The sequence below is a fragment of the Pagrus major genome, chromosome 10 (assembly GCF_040436345.1).
Source record: "Pagrus major chromosome 10, Pma_NU_1.0".
NCBI lineage: Eukaryota > Metazoa > Chordata > Actinopteri > Spariformes > Sparidae > Pagrus > Pagrus major.
Genome location: NC_133224.1, coordinates 7,259,781 through 7,287,630, shown reverse-complemented (window position 1 = coordinate 7,287,630; position 27,850 = coordinate 7,259,781). Strand labels below are relative to the sequence as shown.

The following is a 27,850-nucleotide window of genomic DNA, read 5'->3' as shown; positions in this document are numbered from 1 at the left end:
AACTTCTATTTTCTTTTTGCTGCATTTTAATATAAAGTAGGAAGTTTTATCAGAAGCAGAGTGACAGTGTCGGTGCTGGATGTGAAGATGGGTCACACTCTGCTCGGTGTGCTCGGGTTACTCTGTGAGTACATCTGACTTTCTATGTGATGTTCAGTATTTATATCAGTGTAGTAGTTGTGTAGGCAGGACCTTTGTTGCTGATTTGGCTTGGTTCAGATTGGAGGATTATGTCCATACCTGGACAATACATGTACAGTATATGATCTAAGGTGTTATGTATATAGCTGTGGAGTTACATTTATTGCTTATTTTACTGGGCCTCTATATATTGAAGAGTTTTTAAATGTGTTTCCCACCTCTGAAACTCTGTAGCAGAATATCATCACAGAAATGTGTGATACTGTCGATTGATAAACAATAGTTGCCACTGATGAAACTCCAGCTGGATTTTGTATTTGATTCTGGTCTAATGAAGTTTTCATCTTTATTTTAGTGCTGAATACACTCCTGTACGGACATGCTGAAGGTGACTAGTTATCTTTTCTATATTTACTGATCATGTTTGTCCTATATGTCACCTACTGTGTCACTCTTGATCACTTGTTTTTGCAGTGTGTTTTTCCATATATGTTTCATTTTACTCAGTGCACATTATGAAATGACTGGATTAGTGCTCAATTGTTAAGAGAAGCTACTTGGAAAGCGTAGCTCTGCATGATACCACTGACTTCACACTGGAATAAGTTTAGTGACTGTAAAGCTACTTTAGTTTGGTTCACTGAAGCTGTGTAGAAAAAGCTGTTCAAACTGCTTTGTTAGAAAGATCAAATGAACAAAACATTATCTAAACCTGATACAAAATTATAACAGAATATTACACAAAAAAGTCACAAAAATGATGAGTCTGTTACCTATTTGATCATTTTAATAGAGCAGAATTATGAAGAAGGAGATTAGTCTGATGAGGGGAAAGAACCAACAGGTGATACAGTCATTTACAACAGTCTCACTCACTCAGTCACTTTGGGCAGTGACATGGTGTGTTTGCTGCCTCATGCTGTGTTCCTTGGTATTACCTCTGGGAGCTGCAACAGTCACAAGTTTCCAAATGCTTCACAAAGAGATGACTGACAAATTATAAGCCAAAATGTTTTAAATAATCTAAGTAATCGTAAGTTTTTGAAAAAGTACAAACCTCCAGAACAGTTTCAATGCTCTTTGGCATAATTTCTGTATGTCTTTAAACTTTATTACTCTATAGTCTCTATGTATGAGTAATAAAATCACTGTTAACTGTATCCAGCAGAGAAACAATCAGAGAAGAAAAGTGAGAAAAGAAAGGCAGAGTTCAGCTGTTCACATCAAGAGATTCATATAAATAAATAAACGTTGTTTTTCACAACAAACCATCAGACATCTTTTCTGTGTGAAAGCCACATACAGGACTCGACCATAAAAATAACCCGTCCTGTGTGTACACAGCAAAGCAACATTCTTATAACTGTTGTACCAAGTTAAATAGGTAAATAAACTTTTACTGCTTCCTCAAATCCTCCTTAATGTTGAATGTTCTTGATACAATTTTGAAACATATTTAGTATTGATGTAATATCACTGCTAAATAACTTGTATGTTGTCAGATAAATCATATGTTCATTTGATTGAACGTATTAATAAAACATCTCTCTACCTCTGTTACATAGATGCTGATGCAGTCCTGGAAGTTCTTGAATTCACCTTGTTTGAAGGAGACTTGGTGACTCTGCGCTGTAAGAATCGTACTTCAAGACGTACGATGACAGCTACCTTTTTCAAAGATGAATCACTTATTAAAATGGACAGAAACCATTGGACATCCAGAACAGGAGAAATGACAATTCAAGTGTCAGTGTCAGATGTGGGCTGGTACAAGTGTAAGTTTGATGATGGGACAGAATCTGCAGAAAGAGAGCTGACAGTGAAAGGTAAGAAGCTGTCTCACTGTGATGAAAAAACATTATTATTGTTTTCAATGCTGCACCAAGAATCCAAAGAACAGGTCACAAAATCTCTAAACATCAAACATTCACTTATTAGCTTTTCTAAGCTTTCAGTTGCATTTCACTGTCTTCATCCAGTCGAGTTTTCTGTCTTCTTGCAGTAGATTCTACATGAAGTATTCATGATTCTCTTAAAATACTATCAAGTACTGAACAACAAGTTAAGCTTTCATCTGCCTTCAACTAACCGATCAATAAACAGCCTGACAGTCCTCAATGTCAAGCAGCTCTTGTCACAAGAATCCTGGTTCAAGATTCAAGATTCAAGATTGCCTTCATTGTCATTGGACATTAACATGTCAATGAAATTTCCATTGCAACCCCCGTGTAAGAAGATAATAAAATAGTAAAATAAGAAAGAGCATGCAACAAAAAAAATAGAATATGTATAAATATGGCTGAGAGGCTGATTGCCTGATTGAATTATTTCAGATATTGGGTACATGTACTATCAGCCTTTTACTACTTGTGGTCCCTAGAAATGTGTTTGGTATTGAAACATATTTATCTTGATGTGAACAACTTTTCTCTGTTTTCTTGTGTTTTCTGTACTTGCAGCTGTTTGTGGGGTCAAAACTGTTCAACAAATCAGTTCATTGAAACAATAAGTGTTTTCATTGTGTTATGTAAAAATGTAAAAACATTTTTGATGGCATGTTCATGACAGTATTTTCCTTGTTTTATTGTTTTTCTAAACCAAACAGCAGGTAGACGTACAGTCACACTGACAGCAGACAGGACAGTCATACCACCGGGGGGCAGAGTGACACTGACATGTGCTGTGGAGGATCCTGCTGGCTTCAAATATCAGTGGTTCAGACAGACATCAGACTCTTCTGGAAAAACTCCTCTTCAGACTGAAAATGTTTCTGAATCAAACAGAGTTATCTCACAAGGAGGCACATACACCTGCTATGGATGGAGAAGTGAACCAGATGTCATCACACCTGATAGTGATGCAGTCATCATTGAGGAAACTGGTGAGTTTAGTATTTTCTAATGGAATAAACAACCTACAGTCTTTATGTTCTTAAACAATGTCCACAGTGTGAAGGGAAAGTGATTGTTAGTCATGTTAGCCCAGTACCTCTCACTTTTCTGACAAAAATGTTTAAATATCCTTCATCAGGTCAAGAATGGGCTACTGGTTTGACCTCCTTCAATTTGTTAACAGAAACAAAGAGTTGAGGATGCTTCCTTTATGCTGTTCAGATTTATTTTTAAATATCTGGAATTGGGTGAAAGACGTAGAGCTGAATGTAGGATTTGTGGACTGTCTGCGTTGACATCAAACACTGTTCTGCCAAATGCTTTTCAGTGGCTGAGATTGTTTTGTCTTGTTTTATTCTAGATTTAAACAGCTGGAATGGAGCCTGTGTTGTTTTGTTAAATATATTTCAAAATGTGGTCAAGCAGTGATGTCAGATGAACATCTTTCCTTATTAACTCCCCTTTTTTTTTATCTTTTGCAAATAATCTTTTATAAGGAGATTGTTCATAAGGAAAATTTTACACAGTACTGCTGCTAATACTGTAGTTGTGAACAAGAGGAAGTGGAGGTGGCTGGGAAAACACACAATCAGCATGTTGTGCTGGGAGTTAAACATTAATGTTATTAATGCCAAAATCACTACATGTTTTTATTTTCAGCAGATTTTAATTCGAACAAACTTTAAATCCTAATGTTATAAAGGTGTTGATGTGTCCATAAAGGCCTTTTACCATCAAACCATTTTAAATAAAAAACTATCAGCCTGCATGATAAACTAGATATTAGACACAAGACTACCAAAGAGGGATAATGAAGATGTTCTTCCACATTGCTGTGGTCAAAACAGTCTAGTGTCTGTACTAAATGATTTGATTTTTGAAATGTTTGCTGCAGAACAGAACAACATGCATTCACATAATTAATACAGTGATTATAACAGAAGATGACAGCATTTTATCTCCTCAGTGTTTCATCCTGTTTGAATCCTAACTGTGTATTTTTTATGTCAACAGTTTCCAACAGGGCCACTTTGACCCTTCAACCCAACTGGCCTCAGATATTCAGTGGTGAGACGATCACCCTCAGATGTGAGATCAAATATGGAGGAAACACTGAGTGGACGTATGAATGGTATAAAGACAACTTAAAGACAACTACAACATCCAATGAATACAGGATCATCAGTGCTACTGAGGCTCACAGTGGAGAATACAGGTGTAAAGGAAGAAGAGACTCATATTTCTCAACAGAGTGGAGCGACGCCATCAAACTGACTGTATCATGTAAGTTGGACTATCTGTCATTCATACTGAAAATGTCATGTTTTAATGTTTTCATTGAAGTCTCTTAAATGAACTGAATGATTTTAAAAAAAAAACGTTTTAGCATTGGAACAAAATACCTGAAAAGCAGCCAGTAATCAGAGTACTGTAGTTTTTCCATCAGAAAGGACAAAAGCATCTCAAATAACTTCCAGGCTGGAATGATGCTGCACTTTAACACTGTTCTCCACAGTCAGAAGGTTCTGGCTGTGAAAGAAACATTTGGCCGACTGGTTGAGTTAACTCAGGTTAATCACAGTCAGGTTAGTTTAGATGAATCACTTGAGTCGTCTACATCTCCTGTAAGTGATAGTGTCAATGGTCGTCTGTGTTATGTGTTCACTCTGTGATAGACTGACAGTCTGTCCAGGATGTAACCTCGCTCTCATCAAATGTGAGCTGGGATAATCATCCTGTGACCCTGCAAAGGATAAGAGGCTACAGGTCATTGATAATTAAACAGTTGTCCTTCAACAATGAAAAACCACAGTGAAAGTGTTCAACTTGGCTCTTCAACACTGAAACACAAGGTTTTACCTTCACAAATGTAACATTCAGTAGTGCAGCAGCTAATTCATTAAGAAACCCAGGAAAAGAGAGAGGGGCATGACATGCAAGAGGTTTAAACTAATATGTGTCCAGTATTTATAAATTAATTCAATGATAATATTAATGCAAATGTAAGTCTTATAAATTAAGTATCTCTTGTCTGTAGGGGCTGCACTATATAAACTGAAGTAAATCACAGTGACATTAATTTCCTTGTTTATGTCTTTGTTCTAAATCAAACAGCAAACAGACCAAAGGCTGAACTGAGGGCTGATGACAGAGACATTCCTGTAGGGGGCAGTGTGACCCTGACCTGCTCTGTGGACCCATCAGCTGGTTGGAAATACTTCTGGTACAGAGGAGAGAAAACCTCTGAACATCTGACAACTCAACTCTCAGCTGGACGAAGAAGTGTCTCACATGGAGGAGTCTACTGGTGCAGAGGAGGAAGAGGAGAGCCAGTTTACTACACAGAGTACAGTGATCCAATCACTATCAGCAACAATGGTGAGTTTGACATATATTGTATTTATATTTGTTGATTTATTAGAAAAAAGACATGTTGAAGATTTAATTTTGTCATTTTTGTTTCCTCACTGTGAATTCTTGAACATGAACAGTTCACAACAAGGCTGTTGTGACTCTGCAGCCAAACTGGTCTGAAATATACAGAGGAGAGACGATCACTCTCAGATGTGAGATCAAAGATGGAGGAGACACTGAGTGGGAGTATGAATGGAAAACAACCAGCTCAGAAAAACCTTCAAATCTAAATGAACACAGTATTAGATTTGCTACTGCATCCCACAGAGGAGACTACTGGTGTAAGGGCAGAAAGAAAAGTGAAAAGTCTTCAACAGATTGGAGTGATCCCTTCAAACTGACAGTATCACACAGTAAGTCACATCACATTTCTTTCAAAGTGAAGATTATACAGCTCATTAAAAGGCTGTTTTGGCTCATATATCTTTTTAAAGTAAATCCTCAGTGTGTACTGATTGTGCAGGATGTATTTGATCCACTATCAATACATGTTTTCATTCTGAAAACTCATTTTCCAACAGAACCCCGGCCTGTCCTCACTGTGTCTCCATCATGGCTGAGTGCTGGAGCCTCAGTAACTCTGAACTGCAGTGTTGAAGATCAATCTGCAGGATGGAGGTTCTACTGGTATAAGACTGTTCCTGATCCATCAAACAACTACTACAGCTATGAGCTGCTACCTGGCAACAGCAGTGGGACTGAACAGGATTCCTACATTGTTCAAGGACAGACACACACAGCAGGATATGTGTGCAGAGCTGGAAGAGGAGATCCAGTGTATTACTCTGATTACAGTAAACCTAAGTTTGTCTGGTCTGCAGGTCAGTTTGTTTCTATCTCTTAAGAAACAGATGTTATATCAGCGCTGTTCATCTTTTTTCTAAATGATGATAAACAAACAGTTAAAAAAGAAAAAATAATTCACTGTGGTCTCATGATCTTGTCTCTCTCACTTGCGTCAAGCTAAACTTCACACTTTCCACCTTACTGGGTGGAATTTACTTGTTTCCTTCTGTCGTAACTCTTTAACATAAAACACAAAAAGAGAGATATGATATCTTGGCTAAAACTTTACTCTCATTTACAAAAAGTACTTTAAGTCTGGATACTTGAGCTCTTCTTCTGCTTACAGCAGCTGTAGTCACTTGGTTGTCTATCATTTAAAATGTATTCAAAATTGTAGCAAGAGGTCGAAGTAGAAATCATAATTTAACCAAAATACTGAACTTTGTTGCAATAAAACAAAACAAAGCTAAAGACTATTTGAATTGAGGCATTTCATATCTAAAGATCTCTGTGCTCTGTTTGACCTCTTATCACATGTTGTTTTTCAGATTTTCACTCATCAGCGTCTCTCACAGTGAGTCCTGACAGAGCTCAACACTTCACCTCTGACTCTGTCTCACTGAGCTGTGAGGGAAACTCTACTGAGTGGAGAGTGAAGAGGTTATCAACTGAGGACAGATACCCGTCAGACTGCACCACTTGGGGGACAATGACTGGATCAACATGCAAACTAAGAATTTACAGGCGCAGTGATGCAGTGTACTGGTGTGAGTCTGGATCAGGAGAGTTCAGCAACGCAGTCAACATCACTATACAGGGTATGATTTCATATATTTTGTTTTTTGCATATAGATGAATTGATTAACTAATTTGGAATAATATTAATTTTGAATAAATGAATAATTATTTAAAATAAACCATGCATTGTGTGTTGAGTAAAGTACACTGACACTTAAAGAGTATTGCTCATCAACTGGCTTAATGATATCTTAAGTATTTAATTGTTTTCAATTAGTAAAAATAGTAACATATTTAATTAAACTGTGATTTTAAACCTGTACTACATGTTAGCAGTGCCAGCTTCACCTCACTATGATGAGGACTGGATGTAGTATACAGCAGGTTTGTGTAGGTTTATGGGTCATCTGTACTTTAGTTTTTATGTCAGTGAACATGTTTAAAGGTCCAATGTGTAGGATTTAGTGGCCTCTAGCAGTGAGGTTTCACATTCAACCAACTGAATACCCCTCTCCTCACTTTCTGTTTCCAAGTGAGTAGGAGAAAACTAGAAACATCAATTATTTGGTTAAAGGTGACTTATACAGTAGGAGACTCAAGGTGTTTGATAAAACATCAGATTTTATGATCACTCTGTTAAATCAGTGAGCAATAAGCACAAGAAAAACCCAGTATGTATCTTTTCTCATCTCTCTACATCCAGTCATTCTCAAGTTCCTCGACCAGCTGATCTCTGACTGAAACCTCGTATTCTTTGACTGTTTAACAGATGGAGATATGATCCTGCTGAGTCCTGCCCGTCCTGTGACTGAGGGAGACTCTGTTAGTCTGAGCTGCAAATTAAGAAGCCAAACATTTGACTCCAGTGTGTTTTTCTATCACAATGAGAAACTGATTCAAAATGACACCAGATGGGAGTTAAATATCTCTGCAGTGTCAAAGTCAGATGAAGGATTCTACAAGTGTCAATACTGGAGACGAGAGTCAGCACAGAGCTGGATGTCAGTTCAGGGTGAGTAGGATTAAAACAATTATTCCATTTTCTTTATGTGAACTGTGTTTCTGTCTGAGAAAGAAACTTTGTATTTTTTGTGTTTTTGTCTTTACTATGGATTAATGTAACACAACTCTGATATCCATTAAAGCACTTTGTAAATTGAGTTTTAGAAACATGCTATATAAGTTTATTGACAGTTATTATTTGTTATTTATTACAGCAGTGTCCAGGCCTGAAAGCTCTTCATTTCCTGTACTGTTGATTGTTGGGCTGGTTTGTGGAATCGTTCTTATTCTTCTTCTGCTCCTGTTGTGTCGCTACAGACCTTCCAAGGGTGAGACCTTCTTCTTCTGTTATTAGATGTTTGGTGTTCATGTTGAATTGAAATACAGACATATTCTGACCTGATGAGATAGAACAGCAGTACAACAACTTACAATACAAAACCATGTAACAACAAATCTTCATCTGTTTTACAGATACATGCTTCAATAGGTTGGTGCAAAACTGTTTTGTCACATCTTGAACATAACAGCAAGACATTCAATGTTCCTGTTTATTAAATGTTTTGTATTTGCTTCATGTTTTAGGCCAATCCAGTCTGAGAGCTCCAACACAGATCAGAATGAGGCTCAGTGCAACACATACGACTCTCTTCTCCATGGTAAGCATGCAATAATCTTGGTATATTCACACTTCTAAAGGACACACATGAACTGAGGGTCCTTTTTTTAAGTATCGTAACATTTAAAAGATGACTCTGACTGTGGCTTGTTTTCGTTGCTCTGTAGCTGATGTCTGTCTGTATGAAGTGATCAAACGCTCTGAAGACACTGAAAATGGTACAGTTTACACCTTTTATTAACTTTAACATTACGTTAGAAATGCAACCACTGCATGAATAAAGAGAACTGTTTCCAAGTGATCGATATATAATCCTGTAACTAAATATGTACATTTCAGTCGCAGGTGGATCCCAGCACGTCACATATTCTTCGGTTGAACTGGAAGAAGGTTGAGTACTCTAAATAAAGCCAGTAAATAGAAATACCTTGAGTGTAAAAAGTATTGATTTATTTTTTTTCTGTATGGATTCATGTGATCGTCTTCACAGGGAAGCAACATACACCAGAGGAGACATCAATTTACTCTAATGTGGGGACTGGAGCTGCAGGTACAGTCAGTTACAACAGTCGTTTGCATGCACATCATAACACTGCAGGTAATTATGGGTGCACATGCAGTTCAGTTAATGTCGGTCACCTACCACTAGGTGCCACTAGAGTTGGAAATTGACACATACCTAATGCCTTTCAGACTTTTGGGTATTTCTATGTTTGTCTGTGTTTGTCAATGTTTTCTGTAACACATTAAATACATTTCCATATTGCAGATATGGCAAAAAAACTTAATTGTTTATGTAAAATAAAAAAAGACAATCAAAAGACACATTAGCTGTGGTGATCAAATCTCATTCCGAAGTATTTTGATTTTCATTTAAATATCAGATGCTGCTGTATTGTCGTGAAATAAACACAAGGGCATCCAACATTTCCTTTATTTTTGTCCTACCTGTCAATCCATCTGTTCATCCATCAAGCTGCACAGTGTCGAGGCGTCAGCCAGAATAACATGTCAGAAAGCATCCTTAAACTGTATCTTTGTTTTTGTGGTTTTCTTCCAGGTCTGTAAGGAGAGAGGAGAGGAGGAAGAGGAAAATGGTTGGCAGCATTTCATTCGACTGCTATAGAAATATGAGACACGCTCAGTATTCTGTACAGTTAATTTGTTAGCAGATCATGTAAAATAATTGCTTCATATGGATTTTATTATTGTCTGTGATAGCACAAAAAAAAATGTATGCACTTCATCGTTACTTTTTATTTTTCCAGTTATGTTGTTGTTAAGTTTTTGTAGGAAACATTGAATGCAACTTTGATACAATATGTTTGAGCTTGTGTAGCAGGGCACCAGCTTTAGAGTCAGCATGTTTGTTAAGTGTTAGATCCAGGATAGACGTCAACACTTACTTTTGATAGAAGTAATAATCTGCTATCAAACAACATCTCCTATTGCATGTACAGTATGTATGTTTTCGCTCTGTCATTTTTAAGGTAACTGAGAGGTACTGTGTGTATTTTTTTCACCTCAAAGTATTTTATATTTATCGTATTTTAAAATCTTGTGAATATTTTATACATCAATAAACAGTTTGTTTCCAGCAGTCAGCTGTCTGTTGTGTTTTTAATTTCTTTTTTGACTGCACAGCCAAACTGCCACAGAGCCCTGTAGCAATGATCATGTCCCTTAATGTCAGTATGTCTTAAAGTTTTCATCTTTTTCATCCAAACATCCTGGTGGTTCAGATTCGGAAACTTCAAGATAGCGGTATATATAAAGCCTTTGATGCTATTACTTTATTCTCTTTGACTAAACTCATTGAGTCACAGCTGCAGGATAACTGACTGAATAGAGGCCAGCTTTGAGAGGGGGGCAGGGTGTTGTCTGTTCATGAGATGATTTCCCTTTTGCTGGAGCTCAGTCACTTCCTGTGGGTGTCATTGTGACCAAACTTGAAACCAGGGTTTCACAATAAAGCGATGATGTGTAATAATTCTGTGCTGGGGTGAGGGGACACTTTCCTCTGAAGTACTTCGCTTCAACTTTGTGATTAAAGCTGAAGGATGAACAAACTTCTGGATACTTTTTTCCCCTGTTGGGGCGAGAAAGCCCATTGATTACCGAATGAGTTCTTCATAAACCGTGTTGTTGACAGGTAGGCACTTTATTAATTTATTAATTTTGTATATTTCCCGTTTTATGCGGAAGCCTTTTCAGTAGCATCAAAAATGACTAAGCCTTTCTGAGGTAGCAGTATGATCACATCTATATTAGGAAGGAAATTGAAATGTCTATCTCTCTGAGGCCTCACAAACCAGAAAGTCACTTTTTTCTGAATGTGTGTTGCAATACACAGTCTGTTGTGTTCTAGTTTAAAGGTATTGTCACAATAACCTTTTTGTGAATCGAGGGTCTAAGGAAAGAGGGTGCTTTAACACCTGTAAAATCAACATGCCCACATTCTGAAAGCATTCATTTTGTTCTACTTTCTGATTTCTACTCTGTATTTCTTTAAAGAAACATAACATGATTTATAATAACAGCCTCAAAATCATGTTGAGGGTACAGTGTCTTGTAACAGGGTGAATAGTGTCTCTGTCTCAGCCACTCCGCCCCCCTATCACTTGTTTCTGACTGTAACTTCAGTGAGAGGGCAGGATCACAGCGTTACAGACATGTTTACTTCAAAATACAAGTTTTCAACACATAACATTGTTATGATGGAATTAGATACTGTCGGGGGCGCCAAATCCCACAAATTGCTAATGCCTAAATAATATTGCTTTAATTTGTATTTGTATTTTCTGTCACGGTTTTAGTTGTTTTTCATGTGTTTTTGTTGCTTCCTCTTTTATTTTGAAGTTCTGCCGTTATGTGTCCTGTTTAATTTTCCATTTCCTCCCTTTGTGTGGTTTCCCGCCCTTTTTCTGTGTTCACCTGTGTCCTATTAGTTAATCAGCCCTTGTGTATATAGTCTGTAGCTGTGTCCAAATTCAGGGGCTGCAGCCTTCGAAGGGCGCATTTAAAGGCCAATTACGTCACAACGCCGCGCAAAGGCTGACCAAATTCGAAGGCTCCTTCAAATGCAGCCCACAAATGCAGCCTGCCCTTCCCTCTTTTTGGAGGACGCACCGCTCCTATCCTTCGCGGCCTCCCATATCCCAAGATCCTTTGCGCACCGCTGCTCAGTCCCGAAACAGAAGAAGAAGCAAGAGAAAATGGCGACATCAAGTGGCGCAGACATGACATTCAAATTTAAGTAATGGGTTTATACTCAGTTTTCACTCATTTGAACATCCAACGCCAGATATGTTAAACTTCAAGGGACTATAAAACCTCCAAATTTCAACTTTCAGTTAAAATACGTGACGCTGGTAATGCTATGGTAAATATAGTTGTTATTCACCAATGGTTCATTAGTTCAGTTCATGTGTGTACACACACACATAAATGTACACGTTTGATAGATTTGAACCAAAACAGACTTTAATGCATGAACACCTGGTGACGCAACCAGGAAATACTCCGAAGGCTAGACCGTCCCATTTACGGTGGACGCGGCCTTCAAGGTCTCTCCGACGTACCCGGCCTTCGTGGGCCGCAAAGGCCGGGTCCTTGAAGGATGCAGCCCCTGAATTTGGACACAGCCAGAGTGTTTCCTGCTGTCTTTGTCAGTTCGTCTGTTCAGTCTCCTGTCTTGTTCTGCTCTGTTCCTGTCTTCTGGTTTCATGTCCCCGTCATGTCTCTCTGGTTTTTATTCCCCGTGTCATTCTTGGTTTGTACCCTTGCCTTTTGATTTGATACTTTGCTTTTGGTTGGTACTTTGCTCTTCTTGGTTTGAACTTTGTTTAGCTTTTGTAGTTCGTCTTTGTATTTAGTATTTTTTGGATCTGGATCTCAGCTGTCATCAAAGCTCGCTTTTTGTCCTTTACCTGTGTCTTGAATTTGGGTCCCATTCTGCGTAACGTGACATTTTCTGTTTTCTGGAATGTGGATATGCCAAAACATACAAATCTAATACTCATGAAATATCTATTCACAAAAATGATTAGAGAATTAATTTGAAACTTTGCAGCAACACACACATTTAGACCAGACAGGTCACATAATTAAAAATAAGGTGAACTGCTCTGCAGAAGGAAACGATCCATTTTCCCCATCCTCTTTCACACTGGCTGCCAATCAGGGCCGTTGATGTGTCACACTCTAAAAATTCCCACCAACTGACAGTTGCATGAACAGCAAAATACCGAGGTTGCGTACAAGGGTTTTAAAGGATTTCTTAGGTTATTAAATGTGCCTCTGTGTTGGTAAATGAATGCATCCAAAGTACTGATATAATGACTTAAAAACTCATTCATTCCTTGTCGTATATTGTATGATTGTAACAAAATCATAGTTAAGTTTTCTGAGCTGTATGTAAAAGAAAGGGAAGCAGCTAAATTCAGAAAGAAGAAGCAGTTGGAGAAAACTTCCGATCCAGCCTTTGTGCGACATAAATGTTCTGTCGCCACAGTTCCTCGTTTCTCTTCATCTGCTGCAGTTTCAAGCTTTGTTTTCACACAACATAGGATTTCTCAGAAGAAGAGCGGCAGACACTGTGGGAATCAGTGCTGAAAGTGACGATGGGACTCGCTTTTCTCCGTGTGCTGTGGTTTTTCTGTGAGTACATCAGTGACTTTCTCTGTTTTTAAAACCCCAACCTCACCCATTTTTGAATGCCTGAGGTTATAACATTGTTTCTGTCAGTTTGACGCATCTGTTTCAAACTTTCTTTCAGTGCTAAATATACTCCTGTACTGTGGACATGCTCAAGGTTATTATACATTTTTCTTTCTTTTCACAAATTCATTCTAGATGATGCATCACCAACTGTATCACTCTTTAACACAACCTCTTCCTGTTTTCTTTTCTTCAAAGTATTTATCATTTCCCTCTTTGTATCTTGTGTTGTTGTCTAGATTCTGTGCTGAACATTGAGCCAAACTGGTCCACTTTTTTCACCAAAGAGTCTGTGACCCTCATATGTGACATGAGGGCGGGACTAGAAACTGACTGGTATTACACGATCCTCAAGGACGGTCAAGAATATGTCTACCACCTGACAAATAAGATCTATACATTACAAAATCTTGTTATGGGCCAGAGTGGTGAATACCAGTGCTTTGGCCGCTACAAGGGCTCAACATTGTTAACAAAAGAAAGTAATAAAGTCTCTCTTACTGTATCAGGTAAGTCATCAATGTATTACCAACATGACCAATTCACTGAAAGCACTTATTTATGAGCCATGTTTATATGATCGTCCTGTTTTGCATTGTGCTACTTAATCTGTAAATGCTGTTGGAATTTAATGTTGTGTAGAAACCACCTTGAGATTCAAGCAGCTGTTCACATCAAGGGTTTACGTTATGATATTAAGGCTTTACTCACAAACCATCTGATATTGTTTTTCTTGTAAAAAATTAATACATGACAATACATTTACGAATGTGATAACAGTCATGTATCAGATGGGGAGGGGGGTACGGCAACCCTATGGCCAGAGTAAATGTTAGCAGAGTACGTTTCTGCAAAACCGCAGAAAAGTTAAGATTCTTACATTTCTTTAGATTCAATTTTCTATTGCTCTCCTGTCACAACGCTGTGCTTATGCTCTGGTTAGGTTTAGGCCCAGAAGCTACATGGTTAGGGTTAGGAAAACATCACGGTTTGGCTTAAAGTACTTGTTTCGAGCACCATAAACACAGCTGGAAATGCCCAGAGGTCTCGTTAAAAAACAACCTGTTTTGTCGACCACACACGCCTTGAAAATGTCTTGCGGTCTCATAAAAAAAACACCTCCTTGACTTCTTGTCAAAAATATCCTTTTTTTGAGACCACAAACATGGCCGGAAATGTCCCGAGGTCTCATTGAAAACACTGAGCTTTATCACCACACACACTCTTGACCTTTTAACCTTTTATTCTCTTGTAAAGCCCTTTGTAACATTGGCTTTGTAAGAAGCTACATAAATAAAATCTTGCTTATTTACTTATCCAGATAAAGATGTCATCCTGGCAAGTCCTGCATCCACTATGTATCAAGGAGAATCAGTGACTCTGCGCTGTCGACATCAGACTCAGAGAAAGGAGAAGAATGCTTCCTTCTACAGAGACGGATCACTTATACTATCAAATAACACAGTTGAAATAACCATTCAATTGCTGTCAGATGGGAGCTCTTACATGTGTAAATTTGATGAGGATGAAGAATCCCAACCAATACGACTCAAAGTGGAACGTAAGTAGAGTTTTTATCTCTGCATTATCTTAGGAACACTATTAAAGAAAAGGAGAGTGTTTACATTGGCGTCCATTTTTAAATGTGTTTGTACTCACTTTAATCCATGGTAAGGTTCATTCCAGTGGTTAATAAGTGCATAAGTGTAGTTGTTCTTGATTTCCATCCATTTTACTCATTTAATAATCTTTCTAACTTTTCTAATTCACATCGATAACACTTACATTTTTATGTCTTTGTTCTACATTAAACAGCAAACAGACCAAAGGCCAATCTGAAAAAAGACGACAGAGCCTCTGTAGGAGCCAACGTGACCCTGACCTGCTCAGTGAACCCATCATCACCTGGTTGGAAGTACTTCTGGTACAGAGGCAAGAAAGCCTCTAAACCTCTGACAGCACAAGATGTTTTCTTCATCTCTAATGATAAAATCAGTGTCTCGCAGGGAGCCCTCTACTGGTGCAGAGGAGGAAGAGGAGAGCCGGTTTACTACACAGAGTACAGCGATTCAATCGGTATTGACATGATTGATTTAAATACATGCTTATGTGTTAAGATTAAGGCGTAAAATGTTGTTTATTTAATTTAACTTTCTCTTATTTCTATTATTTTTGTCCCATTGAGCAGCCACAAACAAGGCTGTTGTGACCTTGCAACCCAGCTGGCTTGAGATATACTATCAAGAGACGATCACTCTTAAATGTGAAATTGAGAATGGAGGGGACACTGAGTGGGAGTATACATGGGTATTACCCAACCCATACCTGCCACATCATAATCAAAATGAATACATGATTAGAGATGCTCAGACATCAGACGCTGGAGACTACAGGTGTACAGGCAAAGAGAAAAGTGGACAGTCCCAAACAGAGTGGAGTGATCCTTTCAGATTGATGATATCTCACAGTAAGTCATCAGTCAAAAAATGAGAAGTGCTATTTTATTTACTGTAATTTAAGATCATCCTCACATTTGTATTTAATGTTGGAAATCAGACTAACCGTACATAATGTTTTCAATCTGGGAAAATCATTTTCCAACAGAACCCCAGCCTGTCCTCACTGTGTCTCCATCATGGCTGAGTGCTGGAGCCTCAGTAACTCTGAACTGCAGTGTTAAAGATCAATCTGCAGGATGGAGGTTCTACTGGTATAAGGCTGTTTCCAAACTATCAAACAACTACTATAGCGTTGAGCTGCTACCTGGCAGCAGCAGTGGGACTGAACAGGATTCCTACATTGTTCATGGACAGACACACACAGCACGATATGTGTGCAGAGCTGGAAGAGGAGATCCAGTGTATTACTCTGATTATAGTGCACCTAAGTTTGTCTGGTCTGCAGGTCAGTTTGTTTTGACTTAATGCTGCTTGCGTTCTTTTAATCTATTTAAGCCTATTTCATGCCTCAAATGCTGTGCAAATTGAGACTCTTTAGAAGGACTCTTTGAGATGAATGTGAATGGTGGTCTCATTCGGTGGATTAGAACATGCACCCAGAGGGCAGTAATGCAATTTATGAACACTTAAAAGTTTGCAAATGTGTACCTCTTCAGCCTGTGCTTATGGTGTAAATGTGCACTGTGCACAATTCAAAACAGTTTCAGCCTCAGCAAAAGAAATGAGTTAATCCACTAATAATCAAAATGTTTATTCCCATTGTTTACCTCTTTTTGTTGTTTCTATCATCCACCATCTAAAACGATTCAAAACACAATAAAACCAAGGGACTGTTTGTTGTAAGGTCTTTTTAATCAATATTTTTGTGTGTTGATTTTCAGATTCTCATCCAGCAGCGTCTCTCACAGTGAGTCCTGACAGAGTGCAGCATTTCTTTCAAGATTCAGTGACACTGAAGTGTGATGGAAACTCTACTAGTTGGAGAGTGGTGAAGTTTAATGAATATGGCCATGTGACACAATGTTCTATCTGGGGGAAAATGACTGGATCCACATGCAAGACCCATACATCACAGTACATTAATGGAGTGTACTGGTGTGAGTCTGAAACGGGACAGTTCAGCAATGCAGTCAACATCACCGGACAGTGTGAGTTTAAATCACATTTTTTGTATCAGAATTATTTCAACACTGCATTAGTTTTAGAATTTAAATCAGCAATAGACCATTATTTTTCCTTAAATGTATCATTATGAAGTAAATATTGATTGCACAATGTAATGGATATAGAATAATGACACCATTGGCTTTCAAGCCTGGGGACTTCAGATTGGTTCCCTGTGAGCCTTGCTTTCACAATGCTATTATGTCATAGCCCTACCCTGACACACTTTGGACAATCAGACCACATTTCCCTGCTTCTCCTGCAATGTAACGCCCAGCTGATTACAAGGGTCAAGCCATCAGAAAAAGACAGTTCAACTGTGGATAGATGAAGCTACAGGAGCTCTGTAGGACTGTTGTCAGTGCACAGACTGGCACATGTTCAGAGATGATGCCACACAGCTGTACCACATCAGTCGTTAGGAATATGTATCATCAGTGTGTTAGTGTGAAGACTCTGTCCAGAGCCGAGGTCCAGCTGCCATTCGGTCAGGTGACAAGGAAGGTTACGGCGCCGCCAGAGCGAGACTGCAAGAGGGCATCAAGGAGGCAAAACAAAGTCATCAGAAGAGGCTGGAGACCAGAAGACCGGAGAGGTCAACACCAACAACACTGAAGACATGTGGCAGGAGATCCAGACCAGAACAGTCTAAGAAAATAAGGAGCACCCCTATTATGTCAAAGGCCAGGTTGCCAGCTGAAGTTAATGCATGCTGGGCCTGATAACATCCCTGACCATGTCTCTAGTCTAAATGACTATCGCCCTGTACCTCATCTGTAAAACAAATGAGAAAATATTTGTTTAACTCTCATCTTTGTACATCAGTTTGCTCAACCTGCAGCTGATCTCTGACCAAACCTTCACATTCTTTGGTCTTTCTACAGACGGTGAAATAATCCTGGTGAGCCCCGTCCATCGTGTGGCCGAGGGACATCCTGTCACTCTTGGCTGCAAGTTGAAGACAGAAACTGTTCTTTCTAATGTGGACTTCTACAAAGATGGACAACTCATCCAAAATGGTACCGGGAGGGAGCTGACTATCCCCGCAGTGTCAAAATCAGATGAAGGCCTCTATAAATGCAAAGGACAAGATTCACCGCATGGTTGGCAGAGTTGGACATCACCAGAGAGTTGGATGTCAGTAAAATGTGAGTATGATTAGCCGTCTCTGTCAGGATTTTTTTGTAAGCTGTGTAACTTTTTTGAAAACTAAACTATTTTGAAGAGGTTCTATATAAACAAATATTAAAAGAGATGTATGTATGATGTATGATTATGTATTATAGCTGTGACCAGATCTGAAAGCTCCTTATTTCCCGTGCTGTGGATTGTTGGGCCGGTTTGTGGAGTTTTACTGATTATTCTCCTACTACTACTACTACTGGTGTGTCGGTATCACCACTGCACAAAGTCAAAAGGTGAGATATTTACTTCGGATATCAGTCAAAATCTAAGACGTATGTCGTACAAAGACATGTAACAGCAGGTATCTTTCTTTTTTCTTTTTTTACAGAATCATATTTCATCAGGTTGTTACAACACTCTTCTCTTATTCTCAACATTACAGCAGTACGTTACATGCTCCTTATTAAATACACTGTATTTAATTCACGTTTTGATCCCACCAGGTCACAGAGCACCAATCGGGGCTCTGCTACAGACCACATGATCAACCAGGATGAAACTCAATTCAGAGATGTGCCTTCTTCTCTCTATGGTCAGCTTTAATTCTGATTCTGGTTATCTTTTGTCGAAGTTTTTGGGAATTCGTATAATGGTATTAAAATGATTAATATGACTTTGGATTGATTTTAACTGCTCTGTAGGTGATGCCGTTCTCTATGAATCAATCAAATGCCTTGAAGAAGCTGAACATGGTACAGTTTACAGCTTTTGGTTGACACCGAGCGGTTAAAAATACTATGATAACATGATCTAACTATAAGCGATTCATTGGCAACCCCTTAATTCTGAAAACATCTGTATTTCAGAGGAATCAAATGATGGCACATATTCTTCGATTGAGCTCAGAAACATTGGTAAGTAGAGTGAGTACTTTATTTCATGTAGTGAGAATACTCTCGTAGGCCGGCACTGCCTTAAAAGTGTGGGAAACTGCCTTTTTAACGCATTCATTTGATCCATCTAAAAGGGAAGAATAATGGACCAGAAGAGGGCGCTGTGGAGTCAGCTGCAGGTACAGTCAAGTTCAACAGAGGTTTACGTTGGATGCTGTGCTGTGTGCTGTAGTGTAATTTTTTAATATAAACACTTGGCCAGCAAAAGACAAACAAAAATACCCCCAAAGTCTAAAAACTCTTTTATATACTGTATGTGTAGGATTTGATCATTTTATAGACACAATTTTCTTTTGTGAAATTTCTTCTGTCTTCTGCAAATTTGTTGGATAGCTGATCAATCATAGATAGCTGTAATCAAAATGTCAAAATGTTAAAATAAACTCAATATTTTAGGCCTTAAAATGGCTGAAATATGATTTTAAATTGACTGGGTTACAAAGTTAACATTACTTTTATAAAGTTGCAGCCAGTCTACCTTTTCAATGTGTCTTTGTGTAAATAAAATCTCTGTTTTAGATGACGATGTGATGTACGCCAAGGTGCACTGCCGCAATAAAGCCATGAAAGACAATAGTAAGTAAAGCCTCCATCCACCTGCAGCTGTTACTGTACAGTTTGTCTTGGACAAAAGTAGTAGCTGTAATCTGTTATCTTTATTTATTTAGTTAGTTTATTATTTCATTTACATTGTGTACACACGCACTGGCAGTCACATCATGGCAAACAAAAAACAAATCTTCTGTCCTTTCTTAGGGAAATCAAGTCCTGCAGCAGCGGATGAAACTGTCTATTCTGAAGTCAAACCAGGAGCACCTTTGGGTAATAATGAAGAGATAAAATAATGTGCATAATGGAATAAGCCACTGTAAGGATTCAGTTAAATGGGTTGTAATTGGAAGTAAAATGTTGTGAAACATCTCTTTTTCTAATATGGTTTTCTTCCAGGTCAATAAAGAGATCTGTATCACTAAAATCAATGAAATCCAAATATCAGACAGTATTTTGTAAAGTTAAACTTATAGCCAGTCATTTCAAAGAAATGCATCATATGGTTTTAATCTTTTGTTGTACATAGCTATTATGAAGATTTAAATGATCCTACAGCGTATTTATGTTCTGTATTTCTTTTTTAGCTCAATAAAGTGTCACTTTATTTTTTTAAACCGAGTGTAGACAACTTTGTAAACAGGCTGCTCCAAAAGACAGTTTCAATATTTGAACTGAAGTCAGTTCTTTTCATATTTTGATGAAAAACCTTCTCAGATTTATAACATTTAATTTATTACATTATATGTTATGTGATATATCTTTAGACTTCCTGTGCCTTTTTTTAATGGTTTGTAGTTACTGTGTTGTTTAATAATTTTGGACCAATAAACTTGCTCCAGCTGTAAGTTTTCAGTTGTGTTTCTTCACTTTAGTTTGTTTTATAAAGCTTTTGGGGACAGAAGGAATGTAGATGTGCAAAAGCTCCAAAACCTAGAGCCAGGGAGCAGAGATGCTCTTACAGCAGAGAGACTTATGGCCTCTTTTTGGAGGACGATGTACCATCAGGTACATCTCTGATATTGATCCAAATGCCTAAATGATTATAAACAAAGCTATTTTCCACCCGGGCCTATTTAATGAAACCACCACCACCTCATTAACATCACCACCTGTACCTTTTTAATTCAACCACCTGTGCAGACCTATATAGGTGAGCCTAACCATTCCTCTCCTGTAAGTCTCAAGTTCTCACAACCGTCCCCCCCAGACCCTCTCCTCCTCCTCTATCCTCTCTCACAGGATCACTCGGCAGCTCAGCGTTTGGCATCGACACCTCATCCACGCCCCTCAACCACCTTATCCTTCATCCTCCACCCTCAACCCCTTTTTCCTTCATCCTCCGCCCTCGACCTCTTCCCTATCCTCATCAAGTCTATTACCAATTCAAATAAAACTACCTTTTGCTAAACGATGGCATGGTCTTTGTTAGTGAAATCGGTAAAAGTGCAGTGAAGACAACAGGAAGACACAGGAACACAAGAATGTCCATGTCATAATGAACCTGTAAGACTTAAAATGAGTAAAATGGCCCTTTAAAATACTTTAAAATAATAAAATACTTACTGAAGTACATTTGGGTTTTGTGTCTCTTCAACTACTGTTAAGATGCAAGAATCTTATGTTGCTTGTTATGAATGTAATCAGGTCATATTCAGCTTTATCTAGTATGATAAAATCCAATCGGCCAGAAAATGGTCGCAGAAATGAAAATATGAAAAGTCTTTATATATTATTTGGCCTTGAGCCTGTTCAAAACACATTTTTGTCCTTTTTGCATGGTTGAACTGTCTGTTCTCTCAGCGTCTTATCATGATGTGACTGTGAAATATATTTTCACGTCCATTTCCTCTTTTTTTGTTTACCTAAGTGGTGTCAGAAGTGGTTGTATTCGAAACCACAGTCGCATATTCATGGTTTAATGGTCGTGTTGTCTATTGGGATGCTTTGGGAACTCTCTATGGGTTTCTGCCAAGTGAATGAATTTGAATTTCACAGAAATCCTGACTGTGTGGGTGCACATCAGCAGAGCTGGCGTCAGTGTGGTGACTGTGTGATGACTGCTATCATAGCAACAAATCTTTGAATGTGTAAAGAGGAACTGCAATTCAGTCTCACTCATGCGCAGAAATTGTGGTTGTGGTTGCAAACATACAGGCTGCTTACACTTGGTATCAACATGCTCCCTGAGTGATCCGAGCAAAAGTACTGTAGACAGCTTTAGGTCTGTCACTTCACACCTGGCATCAACATGCATCTCCATGCATCTCCCCGCTCTGTGCAAATATACACGTACACCCCTAGAACAAAAAAAAACAACGTTTTTCTGCACAAAGATAGAAATATCTTCAAGTGCAACGTTTGCCGCATTACACAAGAAGGCCCAAATAGATAAGAATTTGTTGTAGAGAGCATTTCAAAAAGTTTAGAAAGTTTCTCCTAACGCAACAACTCACAAAATTGAGCATTACATAGAAATACTAATATTTTTCTCAGTTTTTTAAAGCAACATTATGTGGAAATGGGTCAAATACCAACATTTTGGGTTGGTAAAGGGTCCCAAGCAGCAACAAACAGAGAATATAAGAAAATCCAGGCAGAGGGCTGCAGAGTCTCTGCAGATCCGAGACACTGAAGCGCCTTTTCTCCCTATCCCAGTCTCCTTCTCGGTCTGTTACGTCATTTCATTTTGCTGCTTCTGCAGTATGTTTATGCACTGACAAGTTGAAATCGGTCTTGTGATGTTGAGGAGGCGGCGTGCAATGACGCAAAAATAGAAATAATCGATAATTCCCCTGAAATACAATACAACTATAGTAATGAGCATGTTTTGAAAATGTAAGGAGTAGAAAATGCGTCAAAATGTAGGGAGCAAAAGTCAAAAGTAAATACTCAAGTAAGGTACAGATAGCTGAAAACTCTACTTAAGTACAGCATACTTCCCATCTCTGCCTGTCAAATTGTAGTTGTGTGGGTTTTGTGCAAAAACAGGAAGGATGGACAGCTGAGAGGCCATATTTAGAAAAACAAATGTATGAGCTCATAGTGAATTGAGACATCACTTCTTTTCTGCCACAGTTTCCTCTTAGTCTTGCACTCGACAGGCAGGCTGGCACACTGTCAGTGCTGGATGTAGAGATGGGACACACTTCGCTCTGTGTGCTGGGGCTGTTCTGTGAGTACAGCAGTAAATTTACTTTGTTTAGTCTCTCTGATTGTTTGGTTTCTCAGAAAGTTTGAAAAAAGGCTTTGTGTGATACACTGTGTGATACTGTACTTATATATGATCTTACTATGCTAACTTAACGCGTTTTATAGATTTTCACATTTTTTGTTCATCGTGGTTGATATGCAATAATGATTTGATGCTTAGAATTTTCTCCGACTATAATTTCAATTCGTGAAACTTTGAATTTAATAATAATGATTCATATTATGACAGTTTCTGTTGGTTTTACAATGTCTGATGAGGTTTCAATCTTGATTTTAGTGCTGAATACAGTCCTCAACTGTGGACGTGCTGAAGGTAATTGCACAATTTCCTTGTTGTCTGTTGCTTTATTTATTCTCTTCAAGGGTTTTCACACCTTTTACATCACTCTCAGTGGCATCATCTGTCTGTTTCCGTCAGTGCATGCGTCACTTTAATCCTTGCGTTACCGCGAATTAAGATATGAAAAACAAGTGCTTCAAAGTGTTAACTTGTGATGTGGTTGTACTTTATTTTCTAATGTCGTGTGTGTTTGTGTTTAGGTCTAGATGCCTTACTGACCGTTAAACCAAACTGGTCCACTTTATTCAATCGTGAGTCAGTTACATTCACATGTGATGTAACAGAAGGAAAGCACACAGACTGGAATTACACATTCACCGGGAATGGTCAACGACTTAGATCCTGCAGTACAAAAAAGTCCTGCTCATATAAGCTAATGAAAAACAGCAGTGGTGAATATCAGTGCACAGGTCGTCACACGAGCAGAAATCTCACAGCTGAGAGTAAGAAAGTCACTCTAAATGTCTCAGGTAGGTGATCCGATGTTTATTTTCTAAATGTATTTTAATGTGAGACTTCTGCAGCTTCTTCTGAATTCAACTAAAAGGCGGCTGTGGCTCAGGGGTAGAGCCAGAGTCTTGTAATCGGAAGGTCACTGGTTCGATTCCCCTGGTCTGCATGTGGAAGTGTCCTTGGGCAAGATACTGAACTACAAGCTGCTCCTGATGTGCACCTTGCATGGCAGCCACCGCCATCGGTGTATGAATCTATGTATGAATTACTGTAAGTCCCTTTGGACAAAAGCGTCTGCTAAATGCCCTTAAATGTAAAAAGGAACAGTTCACCCAAAAATGTAAATTCAGTCAGTATCTACTCACTGTCATACTGATGGAGAACTGGTTTAAGTCCACAGCTGAAGTCGATTGGGACTTGTTAACAACATAAAACATAAAAAGGCTCCATACAGCTTGTCTGGTTTAATCCCATACTTCCCCGGTGATTTGAAAAGACGATATTTACAACCTTGACGTGCGGTGAGGCTTGCACACAACCCTCATTAGGGGTGCGCGCTAACGCTTTAGCCTTGCAACTACATTAAAGATTTCTTTTTTTAGTAGATAAGGGTGCCCACCACTGGCATGGAGCCATTTTAGGTTTTTGTTTTTGTTTGTTTTCACACATTTTAAATACAAGTAGCCCCCCATCTACTTCAGTTGTTTTGGAGAATGCTGCAACGCTGTTTTGCTGTGACGCTCCAGAAAAGAAAATATCTGAAAAATTCACTTTGGGTGAACTTATTCTTTAATGGTAATCGAGATTATAATTTCATACTTTACAAACGTTACATTTAGCAGTTGTTTGTCACCACTCAGGTTCCTCATGAGACATATTTAATCAATTGATTGACCAACATGTTTTAAAATAAATGTGTTAAATGTGCAGGATCCAAACACTGCACTCCACCAACAAGACTTGACTTTACTGTTTTTCATTCTGTGAAATTGCTTTCCAACAGTTTACACTCGGCCTAACCTCACTGCGTCTCCATCATGGCTGAGTGCTGGAGCGTCAGTAACTCTGAACTGCAGTGTTGAAGATCAATCTGCAGGATGGAGGTTCTACTGGTATAAGGCTCTTCCTGATCAATCAAACAACTCCTACAGCTATGAGCTGCTACCTGGCAGCAGCAGTGGGACTGAACAGGATTCCTACATTGTTCATGGACAGACACACACAGCAGGATATGCGTGCAGAGCTGGAAGAGGAGATCCAGTGTTTTATACTTACTACAGCAAACCAAAGTTTGTCTGGTCTGCAGGTCAGTCTGTCTGTTTAGCTTTTCTTTACCTTTACATGATCTTTTCCTAACTCTTAGTTCTTTTTGTGCTTAGACCTAACCCAACCTTAAGCACAACATTGGCACAACATAAAATTGTATGTAACTGCACCTGAAGAAACGTAAAATTGCACCGTGAAGAATGTAAAGTTTCAACATATCTGTGCAGAAATGCACTTTGCCAGCATTTATTCTGTAGATTGGGTTGGAGCCGCCAGTGTACAGTACTGAGACCGAACATTGAAAGAAGTTTGAAAGATCATTTGAACTGTGCTGTCCTTAATCTCATCATATTCCTGCAATGTTATTTTGCAGATTTTCATGCAGCATCACTCAGAGTGAGCCCTGACAGAGCGCAGCACTTTCCCTCTGAGTCTGTGTCTCTGAGCTGTGAGGGAAACTCTGCTGAGTGGAGAGTAATGAGGTTATCCAAAACAGATCGTCTGTCCAACTGTTCTGACTTTGGGACGGTGAATGGATCCACGTGCAACGTCCACAAATTCATTAAAAATACAGCAGTGTACTGGTGCGAGTCTGGATCAGGTCAAATCAGCAATGCAGTCAACATCACTGCGCAAAGTAATTACATTCTTGCTGCTCATGTGTAAATCAATCAAAATAAATAAACTTGTAATTTTTCTTTCCTCTGACTCCTTATGTCAGTCACAACCTGTCACCACCAAGGCTTTTCTATTAGGGAGGTTTGATTAATGTAAGAATAACAGCAGAATGTAAGTGTATGTGTGACAAATGTGATTTTTTTACTGTTTCACAGATACAACTATTATCCTGCTGAGCCCTGTCCATCCTGTGGCCGAGGGACATCCTGTCACTCTTGGCTGCAAATCGAGGACAGAAAATGTGGTTTCTAATGTGCTCTTCTATCGAAATGGACTTCTCATCCAAAATGACACCAGAGGGCAGCTGAATATCCCTGAAGCGTCAGAGTCAGACGAAGGCTTCCACTGGTGTGAATACTCAGGAAATGTGTCACCGCAGAGTTGGGTGGCCATCAAATGTGAGTATGATTAAAACTTCCCTTTTCAGAATCTGTCACAGTTTTTAAAGAAATGGTGTCAAATACGTCACCTTCCTAGAAGTAATGATGGCTGGAAAATGTCTAATTTACTGTAAATGTCTCATACAGTCTAATAATGAGTACAAATGTGTACAGCTATGATGAGTATTTTGTTTTTGACCTTTGACCTGCAAACTACAGATAACATTTAATAACTCTGACTTTCACTGCAGTGTCCAGGCCTGAAACCTCTTCAGTTATTCTGCCAGTGATCATCGGGCTGGTTTGTGGGATTTTACTGAGTATTGTCCTGCTGCTGTTGTGTTGCTGCAGAAAGTCAAAGTGTGAGACCTTTAACTTCTAATATTTGATTGATTACAATCGGATTATTTAAAGTCACAGATCAATTCTGAAGTCCAATTATCTTTTTTTTTCCCACAGATTCACTCTTTGCCAGGTCGGTACAACACTCTCTACTCTCTTGAACTTCAAAGCAGCGAATGTTCCCTTATTAACCTGACTGTTTTAACAATATTCTTTAGGACAACGCCGTCCCAGAAAACCAATCAGGACAACCAATCAGGACAACCAGAAGTGAACTCATCTCATCACAGCGGTCAGCCTTTAAAGATTATCGAGATTCATTTCATGAACTGTTATTGATCATTTACAACCCAATCTCCAGAATGAATGTTGACAAAGTACGCTTCTGCAAAACCACAGATGAGTTAATTATGTTGCAACTTTGGATTTATTTTCTATTCCTCTCGTCATAACGCTGTGCTTATGCTCTGGTTAGGTTTAGGCACAAAAAACACTTGGTAAGGGTTAGGAAAATATCCTGGTTTGACTTAAAATATCTGTTTTGGTTGCCACAAACATGGCTGTAAATTGTCCTGAGGTCACTGCAAAAATATCCAGTGGTGTCACGGTCACAAATGTTGAAACAATACGTTACGTTGCCCATGACACGTACATATTTTTCAGTGGTTTGCGGAAATGTTAACTGCCAACATTTTGTCCTGGAAACTGGGCTGTTAATTTTGACTTTTGATCTCATCATACTTATTCTCGGGTAGGTGGATTTTATGGATAATTGTTGTCGTAAAAAGCCACAATCCATCCGACTGGCACCAAAATCAACCAGTCAGTTGGTTTATCAAACACTCAACTCATCTACAACAAGCACAAAAGATCAGAGTTGGTGGTGGTTTAGACTTTTTTCACATTGTTTCCTGTTGAAAAAACAAATTGAAAAGCTTTATTCTGTCTACAGAAAAAATCCCCACAAATATTATTAGCCCTTCCATTACAGTACTAAATAATAAGACATTAAAACACCAGTATTGTTCAAAAATACCCTGAAGGCAATTTGAGCTACACACCAAATAATAATGCAATTCAGTGGGTATCAGGAAATTGAAATTATCTGTTTTACTGAGGTGCGGTGATACTGAGGTAAAATAGTAGTTAATTTATTTACACAGAACAGTCAGAAACACTCAAAGACAATGATTTAAGATGACTGATCATATTTGACATTCCACTACTGTACATTTCAGGTGCTGATGAATCCAGCGATGTCACATACTCTTTGATTCAACTCAAAAACTTTAGAAATAAGGGTGAGTACTCAAAGTACAAGCAGTAAGTACTATTGTAAAAAAGATCTTTTTGAGGTTGGCAATGCCTGAATAAAAGAAAATGTGATTTTTTTTCATGTATATGATCACTTTAACAGGACGGCACAACAAACCAGAGGAGAGCTCTGTTTACTCCACTGTGAAAATAGGATCAGCTGCAGGAACGATCACTTATAAAAGTCCATCAAATATTTTGTTTTAAGATCATTAAAATAGACCCTGTACATAATTACGGGTCTGCGTGGTTCAAATCACCCTGGTGATCTCAGAAAAAACGTATAGATGTATCAGGTAGATG

At 38.6% G+C, this 27,850-nt stretch overlaps 1 protein-coding gene and 1 long non-coding RNA gene across 2 annotated transcripts; both read left to right on the top strand.

Annotated features, from left to right (window-relative positions):
- The first annotated feature begins 69 nt into the window (after positions 1–69).
- LOC141003295 (sialoadhesin-like) lies at positions 70–20,409 on the top strand. Its single transcript, XM_073474620.1, has 28 exons — positions 70–124; positions 497–529; positions 2,747–3,022; positions 4,047–4,316; positions 5,148–5,411; positions 5,525–5,800; positions 5,969–6,268; positions 6,782–7,051; positions 7,741–7,983; positions 8,189–8,302; positions 8,448–8,463; positions 8,559–8,632; positions 8,760–8,810; positions 8,932–8,982; positions 9,083–9,142; positions 14,633–14,872; positions 15,127–15,387; positions 15,916–16,215; positions 16,652–16,918; positions 17,819–18,082; positions 18,221–18,352; positions 18,448–18,463; positions 18,563–18,651; positions 18,761–18,811; positions 18,926–18,973; positions 19,087–19,131; positions 19,532–19,588; positions 19,769–20,409. Exons 1-28 carry the CDS (start codon positions 88–90, stop codon positions 19,855–19,857), a joined length of 4,194 nt encoding a protein of 1,397 aa, XP_073330721.1. The 5' UTR covers positions 70–87; the 3' UTR covers positions 19,858–20,409.
- On the top strand, positions 13,165–13,583 carry LOC141003133 (uncharacterized). The gene is made up of 3 exons (XR_012179674.1): positions 13,165–13,251; positions 13,370–13,405; positions 13,551–13,583. It is a non-coding gene; the product is annotated as an uncharacterized lncRNA (long non-coding RNA).
- Positions 20,410–27,850: the final 7,441 nt, after the last annotated feature.

Excerpts from the sequence above, each read along its gene's own strand:
- LOC141003295 (XM_073474620.1), top strand. The coding sequence starts at position 88 with ATGGGTCACACTCTGCTCGGTGTGCTCGGGTTACTCT. Across the intron at positions 8,811-8,931 it reads CTCTGAAGACACTGAAAATG|TCGCAGGTGGATCCCAGCAC; the intron begins GTACAGTTTACA and ends TGTACATTTCAG. Across the intron at positions 16,216-16,651 it reads TAAGTTTGTCTGGTCTGCAG|ATTCTCATCCAGCAGCGTCT; the intron begins GTCAGTTTGTTT and ends GTTGATTTTCAG.